An 11,323-nucleotide genomic window follows, 5' to 3' on the forward strand; every position below is an offset into this window, starting at 1 on the left:
TAATAGAACACTTGAGATCTGGTTACTCATTCATTGGGGAGATAACCAAAGACAGAATTTCTGCATTTCAGTGTTTTTCTCTAGTTATTAGAGAATATACAGAGCTAATCACAGTTTTGTCTACTCCATTTGCATTTCTTCTTAGAGAGAAAGTGATATCAACAGCATTAAAATAGGTAGTATTTTTCAGTCATTAGCACAAAGAGCTGTAGGAAACACTTTTCAGGACTCAGCCATCTGCTCCCTTATAGTCTATGGGAGAAGGCAATCTCTTCAAAATAATTCACTTGCAAAGCATAGTGAAAAGTGTGTGAGTATATGTGTGAGTGTGTGTATGTAGCTTTATTTCATAAGGAACAAATATAAACTCAGAAAAATTCAGATGATTTTCTAACCATGTGTTATCCAGGTTGCCTATTTTATTTCCTCGATCACATTTTAAAATTTTTTCAATAATTAGATGGTATAATATGGTTTATGGGCTTCCCAGGTGGCTTTAGCAGTAAAGAATCCACCTGCCAACGCAGAAGACACAAGAGATGTGGGTTTGATCCCTGGGTCAGGAAAATCCCCTGGAGGAGGAAATGGCACCCCACTCCAGTATTCTTGCCTGGAAAATTCCATGGACAGCCTGTCAGGCTATAGTCCATGGGGCAATGAACAGTCAGACATGACTGAGTGATTGAGAACACACAATGTGGTTTACACACACATATGTATGTGTATACACACACACACACACACGTATTTCAGGTAAGGTAAAGTTAGATCATAGAATCAATTCATGTATAAACTGTACTTTCATTTATTCATGTCAAACCATGCCTTCCTTCAAACAATGGAAAACTAGTTTTGTAGTTAAATTCTAGCCTGTAACGTGCTCATGATTGGGGATACTTGGTGAAAATGCATTATCTTAAATGGGCACACTAACTCAGTAATGTGAGCTGCTGCCACGAACCCCAGGATTTCAGAAGTTTATTTCTTGCTCCCTGTATTGTCCACTGCAGGTGCTCCTGATCTATGGGTAGCTTTACTCCATAGAGAAAGCCTCAGAGGCTTTCAATTTCATTTCATGCCTATAGCACCCTTCAGATTTCAGAGTCCTCTCCTCCAAGCAGCCAGGGGTTAGGGGAGCTGAAAAAGACACACTTGCCTCTTTATTCTCTTGACCTAGAAGTGGCACATGTCACTTCCACTTAGACTCTGATGCAGGAAATAGTCACATGACCCCAAGGACACAGGTCGGTACTAAGCCATGTCTGGCTTGCAGATGCTTCTCAATGCCAATACTGTATTGGCAAGCCCAGATATCTAGTGGGAAATTAACTATCTCTTCTGTATTCAAATATGGGCACACTAAGTCCTGACATTATGTCTGAATAACTATCTTAAAGTCTATATTCTGATAGAATGTTATAAGGAACTTGGAATACTGGTCTAGCTTTACCACCTACCAAATGGATAGCATTTGAGTTATAGCTTTATCACCTATACAATATTGATTCTGAGAACCAAAAAAGAAAACCTTTGTGAAATTGTTCTGTAACTTATGTATTGACAGATGAACTCTGTTACAAAGTAAACCAGAATTGATTTCTCCCAAATCCCATTTCTAACTGATTAGTTGCTCCTAGACCCTGCCTACCTCTGCTGTAGCACTCTTCTAATCCAGCTTTGTCTGCCCACTGTTTTAGTGCACATGCCTTCAGTTCTGTGGTTCCTATCTTTGCATTCTAATTGCCTTATTATCTGGGAAGAGGATGTGGGAAAAATCAGAAGACATGAGGGATTCCCTGTGCTGGCCCATTGAAGACTGTCTCATTTAGCCTTGTCACAAACTTGTGAAGTAGGCAGTCTCCATTTTGCAAAGGAGAAAACCAAAGTGGGTGAACAGCTCATTCAAGCTCACAAAACAGTCAGTGGCAAAAGCAGGATTCAAGTCCTGCTCTGTCTGGTTTTCAAATTTCATTTCCTGCAATGTGTTTCGGAGGGTAGCAGTCACTTCCCGTTCTATCATGAGGCTCGTTGTTAGAAGGTTCCTCCCAACTCTGACCCCCTCAAAAAATTACTCAAGGTCTAGATACCAACATTCAAAGTGGGCAGATTATAGTTTTCTGTAAATGTTTAAAATAGAAATAAATCAAGAATTAGGTTATGTCCTGATTTCTTCATCCTAAATTTCTGTCTATTTTCTGTTACTAGCTTTGAAATAGTTGTCTTTTAATCACTTTCAAAGCATGTTCTTTTATGATTTTTACAATTTTGTGCAAATGTATGAAAATTAAATACACTAAAATGTTCAAAATAAATTATCTTTGTCAGCGGTTTTCTAAATAGTATTGGGTAGCAAAAAAAGAAATCTGGTGAGTTATTCATTGATAATAGTATTAATCATGCTTTTAGTATGCTTGATAGTTGGATAATTAATTCTTTTCTGTAAACTTCAGTGTGAATTTAAAATGTAATAGTTTATCACTAAGTTTTTCAGTCTAAAAATATTCAAAAATACATATTTTATTTTATAGTTTATAAAATCTGTCATTTTCTCTACTTCAGACCCTTATGGAAAGTGAATAATGGCTTTTTATTGCTCAGCAATAATTGTCATTATTATCCTTTTTCTAGAAACCCAGTGCAACTTGACAAGTTGTTATTTGTTTATAGATAAATGGTGACAGTTTTTAAAGGTAAGTCAGATCATGTCAACGTCCTTAGTAAAGACTGATAATTCTAAGTATAAACTTTAAATGAATTTTTTCTTATAAAAATATTAACACAATTTGACTGAGAACAAAAATAAAATCAATAGGGTTTCAAGATGCCTCTGTTACTTGTAACAATAAAAGGCAGTTGTGAACTCTATCCTCAACTCATTTCTATTTGCCATCACCTAATAGAGTATTGGGAGAGGGCAATGGCAACCCACTCCAGTACTCTTGCCTGGAAAATCCCATGGACGGAGGAGCCTGGTAGGCTGCACTTTCATTTTTCATTTTCATTCATTGGAGAAGGAAATGGCAACCCACTCCAGTGTTCTTGCCTGGAGAATCCCAAGGACAGTGGAGCCTGGTGGGCTGCCGTCTATGGGGTCGCACAGAGTCGGACACGACTGAAGCGACTTAGCAGCAGCAGCAGCAATAGAGTATTGATGGAAAAGAAAATGGCAACCCACTCCAGTGTTCTTGCCTGGGAAATCACACAGACAGAAGGAGCCTGGTGAACTACAGTCCATGGGGTCAGAAAGGAGTCGGACATGACTGAAACAATAGAGCACTGAACAGATGGTGGTCACTGAGTAAGAACTTGCAGAATGAGTGACTCTCTCAGGAGTAGCATGCTTGATTCTACCTACTAAAGACGCCACACCAGAATTTTTATCTCATTTAGGCTCTCTATAACTTGAGCTGTGACATTATGAGAAGAGAAATAAGTCTTGAAAACTCAAAACTAAGTTACACTTTTTAAAATTTTGCCTCTGTAAAGTCAAAGATTTAAATGAGTAAGTGCCTAGTGCTTTTTAGAATACCCTAATCCTTGACTCCTGGAGTTCACTCAAACTCACGTCCGTCGAGTCGGTGATGCCATTCAGCTGTCTCATCCTCTGTTGTCCCCTTTTTCTCCTGCCCCCAATCCCTCCCAGAATCAGAGTCTTTTCCAATGAGTCAACTCTTCACATGAGGTGGCCAAAGTATTGGAGTTTCAGCTTTAGTATCATTCCTTCCAAAGAACACCCAGGGCTTATCTCCTTTAGAATGGACTGGTTGGATCTCCTTGCAGTCCAAGGGACTCTCAAGAGTCTTCTCCAACACCACAGTTCAAAAGCATCAATTCTTCGGCGCTCAGCTTTCTTCACAGTCCAGCTCTCACATCCATACATGACCACTGAAAAAACCATATCTTTGACTAGATGGACATTTTTGGCAGAGTAATGTCTCTGCTTTTGAATATGCTATCTAGGTTGGTCATAACTTTTCTTCCAAGGAGTAAGCATCTGGACAGGGAGGCCTGGTGTGCTGTGATTCATGGGGTCGCAAAGAGTCGGACATGACTGAGCGACTGAACTGAACTGAACTGAATCCTTGATTGGTTCCAAATAGGAAAAGTAGTACGTCAAGGCTGTATATTGTCACCCTGCTTATTTAACCTCTATCCAGAGTACATCATGAGAAACGCTGGACTGGAAGAAGCACAAGCTGGAATCAAGATTGCCGGGAGAAATATCAAGAACCACAGATATGCAGAGGACACCACCCTTATGGCAGAAAGTGAGGAGGAGCTAAAAGGCCTCTTGATGAAAGTGAAAGAGGAGAGTGAAAAAGTTGGCTTAAAGCTCAACATTCAGAAAACGAAGATCATGGCATCTGGTCCCATCACTTCATGGGAAATAGATGGGGAAACAGTGTCAGACTTTATTTTTTTGGGCTCCAAAATCACTGCAGATGGTGACTGCAGCCATGAAATTAAAAGACACTTATTCCTTGAAAGGAAATTTATGACCAACCTAGATAGCATATTCAAAAGCAGAGATATTACTATGCCAACAAAGGTCCATCTAGTCAAGGCTATGGTTTTTCCTGAGGTCATGTATGGATGTGAGAGTTGGACTGTGAAGAAGGCTGAATGCCGAAGAATTGATGCTTTTGAACTGTGGTGTTGGAGAAGACTCTTGAGAGTCCCTTGGACTGCAAGGAGATCCACCTGTCCATTCTAAAGGAGATCAGTCCTGGGTGTTCTTTGGAAGGAATGATACTAAAGCTGAAACTCCAGTACTTCGGCCACCTCATGCGAAGGGTTGACTCACTGGAAAAGACTCTGATGCTGGGAGGGATTGGGGGCAGGAGGAGAAGGGGACGACTGAGGATGAGATGGCTGGATGGCATCACGACTCGATGGGTATGAGTTTGAGTGAACTCCGGGAGTTGGTGATGGACAGGGAGGCCTGGTGTGCTGCAATCCATGGGGTCGCAGATTCGGACACGACTGAGCAACTGAACTGAACTGAATCCTTGTGGAAAACACTTCAACCAGTGGTCTGAGTTATTGCTGAAGTGCTGTCATCTGCGCTCCCATGGCAGAGACCATACTCAGATGAAGGCAACATCAGCCTCTGCTCCTCTTTGTGCACAGGATGCTACCTTGGGGCTTGAAAATCTCTTGGACTTCTGGAGAATGAGTGCAGGTCCATTTTGTACATGCTTGAGTCCTTTAGGAAGGACAGAGACAAGCATGCGGCAATGACTGTCCCTGCCCATGTCGGGCAGTAGTGTGGCTACTTCAAGTGCAGTTTTATGCTGAGGTCTTCAGGTTTAATATGACAGTCCTAGCTCCTTTCCTTGGACAAGAATTCAGTTACTGTCCCAACCCCATGCTAAGTCCTTTTCATTACTCTTTAATTTCATCCTTACTAAGGTAACCATATTTCTTAGTTTGCCTAGGACAGTCCCAGTTTATGCTATGGCCCAGCCGTAATTACTGATAGCACCTCTCCCTTTCCACTTTTCACTTCTCATTCAGTTTAGATGACAAACTAGCACAAATTAAACACTACCTTCAGGGGTTATTTTTTACTAACTACTGTCTGGTTTAATTTGCAGTATGAGATATACAGAATTCTTCCTCTTTTTTCTTTTCCTCTTCCCACTGCCACAAACACATTCAATTTTAAAATTTTACCTGTAATTGCTCTGTTTCGCTCTAAGCCCTGAGAGTACTTCCTAGCAACAGTAATCAGTGAAACTATTACGGGACTTTATGAAGCTCTAACAATTATATTCCCACTAGGTGTTTAGAATTCCAGGATGGCATTCAATAAAACATCATTCTGCAAAGACTAAGTTGTAAGTGATGGTGACAGGTGCACTAGCCTGATTATGTTAAACACATTTATGGAAAAGTAGGAAAATGACTGTTTTAAATGTTCTATAATAATTCAAGCACAGTGTAGAATGTTCAGGCTATATTTTGTAGCCTTTTTGTCTCTGTGTCTGTCTCTCTCCCCTTCTCCCTGTCTCTCTCATTTATCTATCTATTATTCATTATCTATCTGTCTATCATCTATCTGTCCTATCTACAAGACTTTAAGTAGGGCCAACCTTCTGCAAAAATAGATAGCAACACTGGTTTTCAACACCTATATTGTTCAAGGGGGATGTTAGTTGCTCAGTCATGTCTGACTCTTTGCAACCCCATAGACTGTAGCCCACCAGGCTCCTCTGTCCCTGTGATTCTCCAGGAAAGAATACTGGAGTGGGTTGCCATCCCCTTCTCCAAGAGATCTCCCCAACCCAGGAATCGAACTTGGGTCTCCTACTTTGCAGGCACATTCCAATGATTATAATATATCCCTCTTTGATGTCACATGAATTTCAACAGAGCATCCTTTGACAGAAAGCCTTAACCTAAATAGAATGGGTCCATTGCAGGAAAAGCAAGGATTGTAGAAGTCAAGTGTGCAAAGTATAAAAGGCACTTAGTGATCTTACAATCACGCCAGAAACAGGTAGTTTCTTGTCTCATCCATTTAGATTGTCCCTAACTCTCAAAATTACACAGCTCCATAACTGCACTTAGTTTGGTTTTATTGAGCAATTTTATGTTGAGAAAATTTTTTAAAATCACTGGCCCTGAAGCACATCTTCTTCAAGTCCCAATTTCCTGTTAGTGAACAAGTTTTCACTGATGCATACGATTTCTTCACACCTTTTCATAGACACCAGTGCTGACAACATTATTCATGATATATTCCTAAAAGCAAAGAGGGATCTATTAGAGTTGGTACATGACAGGTTAAATTTGCTCTGTCCCTTTTTCCCCAGACTGCCTCCTTGGGCCATAAGACAATTGAATGATTTGAAAGGTATGCGTCAAATAGTAGCATCAAATTTTTTTAAATTTAGAGAAAACTCACCACTACCATTTTTCCATCTACAATTTTTCTTTTGATCGTTGTCTCTTTACCAAGCCATTTTTGAACATGAATCATTGAGCCACCATCTAGTGTTATGATGCTCTATAAATGTGGAAAGGAATCAGTCAGAAATAGCAATTCGCAACATCCTAATGACACAAGGCTAGATATCTATTTTTTAATTTCCATTTTGAAATTTTTGTCTCCAAAATTCTTACATCAGTTCTTGTCCTAATTTAATACCATCAAACTAGGGAAGTCTCAAAAGATTATTCAAGTGATGTTCTTTTCCCCCAGGTAAGCAATACCTAAACTATTTGTGAATGATTGTTCCATATTCTGTTTTATAAAATGACAAAGAAAGGGCTTCTCTTACGGTTCAGTGGTAAAGAATCCACCTGCCAAAGCAGGAGACAAGGGTTCAACCCCTGATCTGGTGCTGAGCAGCTAAACCCGTGCACCACAACTCAGCTATTGAACCTGTGCTCTAGACCTGGGGAGCCACCACTACTGAAGCCCAAGCCCTAGAGCCCTGGAGCCTGGGCTCCACAACAAGAGACGCCACTGCAACAAGAAGCCTGTTCACCACAACTAGTGAGTAGCTCCCACTCACTGCAACCAGAGAAAAGCCCATGGAGCAACAAAGACCGGGCACAGCCAATAAACAAAAGAATAACATTAAAAACAAACAAAAAATGACAGAGATCAGAGAAGCAGTGAAAATGCGTTGAGTTTTTGGGCCCTAAATCATTTGCAAAAGAACTGACTTTATAGATGTGCACTATTAATTAACAAAATAAACTGACTGGGTGAATTAGAACAGACTATGCCTAACTGCCTTCTAGATTTTTCCTGATTATGGAGCAGGAAGATTTAGTTCTTACCTTCACTTTCCGGTTATCTATGGTGGTTTCATCAAATTCTTCCCCTATTTTGAAGGAGATCTCAGAGTTCTTGAAAGTACTTTCAGTTTTGATGCTAACCTTATCCCCGTCGGCACTAATAATGATTCTTGGCTTTGCTGATCCTGCAAGGTTCTGGACTGCAACACTCACTCCTGTAGGAATGAGTGAGAAGAAAACTCAATGAATAGAGGAAACAACATGCCTTCTTAAGAAGTTTAAGAAGAAGTGTTAGCAATCATTTTGGAAAGCAGTTTAAAAAGAATGCATCCTCTCCCCATTGACATTTTGGATAGTATGCCATCTTTTCTCTAGTGCTCTCTGTATCAGCTGGTTAAGCCAAACCTCCCAATCAGAAGACATGTCTAGTAATTATACTTGACATTTTGAAAGCTAAGTTCACTTTCTGAGACTATTGTGCTTCATCTAAAATCACGGAGACTCTTATACTTCATCTAAAATCTATATTTGTGTGGTGCCTTTCAATCATATGCTTGGGCTTTACCTCATAAAGTGTTTCAACAACACTATTTCAACAGCAGGGGGTATTATTACCCTCATTTTAGAGATGAGTATATTGACTCCCAGAGAGGTAGAGAGGCTTATTCTAGATGATGTGCTTAATAATTAGTAGAACTGAAACTTAAACACAGGTTTTCTAATTGTCCATAAACTTTAGCATGCTTTTTTATTTTCCTTTAAAAAAAAAAACTTTCAAAGTATTTAACGTACTCTAAAAGAATATGACTTATAAAGTGCAGGCTTCTCTTATTTGTAGGTACAATTCAGATCTGGCTGAATAAAGAGGAGACAGGCAAATTAGACAATTTGGCTGAGAGCCTAGCCCTGCTATTCGCTTTGGGAATTGTCCATTGTTGAATTTGTCTCCTGCAATAGTTGAGCAGAAGGGTTGACTCCCGTCTCTCAATATTGATATAGAAATCGATTTCACATTCATATTGTGGGCAGATGGGAAGCCTCTGACTACATAAAAGCAGAAAAACTTTATATATAGTTTTTTATTAAAAGGGAGGTCTCTCTTATATGTTTAAAATTGCTTAATTAAATATTAAAAAATTACTATTCTCCTAGCATTAGTAAAGAATAGTTCAGTTATTATTAGTTATCTGAGCCATTGTAAATTATATTCATTTCAACTTGAATAAGAGCTGAAGTATGCAGAACTTACAATTCTGAGAGATGTCAAATGGTGGGAAATTCCATGAGTAAAAATATTCTATTTCTATGTGTTCTATTTCAATAAAACATTTGAAACTCTTCAAAATAATGTTTAAAAATCTCCCATGTGTATCAGAACTCTAAAAATTAACCCAATAGAAATTTTGCTTGTTGTTATTGCTCTTTTGAAGTTATAACTTAAAGTAAACCTTGAAATGAATTTAGTTAATAAATTTAATTATAGATAGGTATTGCTATCTATAATGGGGAGCTGGGAAAAGCTATTTAATGAAATTACCAAGATAAAAAGAAACTCTATCATGAGGGTAGGATGAAGTATTTTCAAAAAGGATATATGGTCTAAAACTATAGATAATAATTAGAAGGAAGTATCTGTGAGCCTAGTATTGCAGATAATTATTACTAGTAATAAAAGAGTAAATGTAGATACATAAACTTTGTTAACCCCATGAATATACCCTAAGATCCCAAATGAACAAGATAATTGTAGGAAAATTCATTGTAAAGTGCAAGCCCAACCACATCACAAAAAGCATTGCCAGTTTCCAAATCTTGTAAAGCTATTTCTCACCCAGCTCTTTCATATATTCATCAAAGTTTTCACTGGAGACCAGTTTCCAGGTTCCCAAGAAGGGCTTAATCATGATGGAAAGCTTGCAGAGAAGAGGTGCTCACAACCAAAAGCCAAAGAAACTTAAGTGACACACTGCTACCAGAATCTTAATTTAAAAGACATCTTCATCATGTGACTCTTCTGAAATGGCCAATGGGGAGCAGTAAGCCAAAGATTCTAGGCACCAGTGTTGACTCATTTTATTTACTTGCAAATAAAGATAGAAAATTAACATGATAAGTTGAATTTAAGTCAATGATTATAGCTTCTAATAAACAGATTGGTAACCTCAGAGTCACCTGATAAATATTGTGGAATGGAGACAATTTTCAATAGAGATCAGCATTTTGAACTATGAATGCTGAGTCAACTCTGAAGGAATAACCTAACAAATGTTTAATGAACGCCTGGCTGAGATGTTTTCCTACCTGATACAGGGACATCCCTGCTTGCTTGCTCTACCTCAGCTGCTTTTTATTTGGACAAGTCACAGTGCCAGAGTACTCTCTTCATTATAAGAACATGCGCCCCTCCCTTCCTTGCAGGGCTGATGAACTGATACTACTTAATGTAACTGAAATGCCTACAGTTGATTGGAGTGAGGCATAAGGCATCATTGCTGTTAATTAAGAGTAATTGCAGAGTGGGAAGAAAACTAGCAATTATCATTTATGGTGTTTTATAATTTAAGTTTTAAAAATGAGGGGAAGCTAATGCTAAAATTCATCTTTTAGGATAACAAAGAAATCTTGATATTAAAAGAAGAGTAATTAAAATATTAATCTTGATAATATCAAAATATCTTGATGTGAAATAAGATTAAAATTTTAATCGATAATTAATATCAAGAAATATTGATATTGAAGTTGTGAATGGAAGTTTTAGGTAGAAATATGGTATTTTGTAATCTTCATTCTAAAAGAAAGAGGAAGGCAGGAAGTAATTTAAATATCTGTGCCATTACTTCTAAAATCTTCTTCTGTAACCCAAGTAATGGAAGTGAACTTTAGGCAGGTAAGGCCTTTACTGGGAAAGATTGGATTCTGAGGTTGTAGATTTACATGACAGCTTTGAACTCCAGTTGTTTTCAAGAAGGCTGGAAAATTAGAGTGAAGAATAATATTTATACTATCATCTGCCTTGGTCAAAATATTCCTTAAAGTCAAAGAAATCTTCATTCAGACCATCTATTTGTGGGGAAATTAAAAAAAAAAAAAAAGCAGATGCTTTTGCACCGCAAAGTTAAATCTTAAGTGGTATGAGGAATTTATTTTGATGGAAACTTATTAAAAAGTTATTTATAATACAATATAGGGGAAATAGCTAAACTATCTGGAGGGCGAAACAAGGAAAGAAAAAACCTTAGAGTCAGTTTTAGGGAACTGAGACTGGACTGAATATAAGTGCCTTAGCAGTTGAAAGCACACTCAGAGGTGATGCTCAAGTAAAGAGCAAGTGACTTGATCTTGCTTTACTGGTTCTGGATTTGTATGTACTCAGTCTGAAACATGGCAGGCATACAAGTCTATGTATGTTTGCCGGGGTGGGGTAGCATAATCAAGGTCTCCCCTTAGTCTAACCAGTTTTGTTCCAAGTATTCTACCGTGGATTGATTCAGAAATCAATCTTGTGGCCCATGAGGCAAAAGAGAAGGTCAAACTTCTGCCTTTTATAAAATTCCCTCACCCTTAAAAGAGA

At 38.4% G+C, this 11,323-nt stretch overlaps 1 protein-coding gene across 1 annotated transcript; it reads right to left on the bottom strand.

Moving 5' to 3' along the window:
• Positions 1-6,696: 6,696 nt before the first annotated feature.
• LOC128059523 (fatty acid-binding protein 9-like) lies at positions 6,697-9,656 on the bottom strand. Its single transcript, XM_052651937.1, has 4 exons — positions 9,584-9,656; positions 7,795-7,967; positions 6,911-7,012; positions 6,697-6,747 (listed from the first exon to the last, which is right to left on the bottom strand). The coding sequence occupies exons 1-4, from the start codon at positions 9,654-9,656 to the stop codon at positions 6,697-6,699; spliced, it is 399 nt and encodes a 132-aa protein (XP_052507897.1).
• Between the last annotated feature and the right edge of the window lie 1,667 nt (positions 9,657-11,323).

This window comes from Budorcas taxicolor, chromosome 14 (assembly GCF_023091745.1).
Source record: "Budorcas taxicolor isolate Tak-1 chromosome 14, Takin1.1, whole genome shotgun sequence".
NCBI lineage: Eukaryota > Metazoa > Chordata > Mammalia > Artiodactyla > Bovidae > Budorcas > Budorcas taxicolor.

What these genes read in the sequence shown, in the direction of transcription:
- LOC128059523 (XM_052651937.1), bottom strand. Translation starts at nt 9,656, where the DNA reads ATGATTAAGCCCTTCTTGGGAACCTGGAAACTGGTCTCCAGTGAAAAC. An exon ending in TGAATATATGAAAGAGCTGG is followed by an intron (nt 7,968 to 9,583) that starts GTGAGAAATAGC and finishes TCATTCCTACAG; the next exon opens with GAGTGAGTGTTGCAGTCCAG. An exon ending in TAGATAACCGGAAAGTGAAG is followed by an intron (nt 7,013 to 7,794) that starts GTAAGAACTAAA and finishes CCACATTTATAG; the next exon opens with AGCATCATAACACTAGATGG.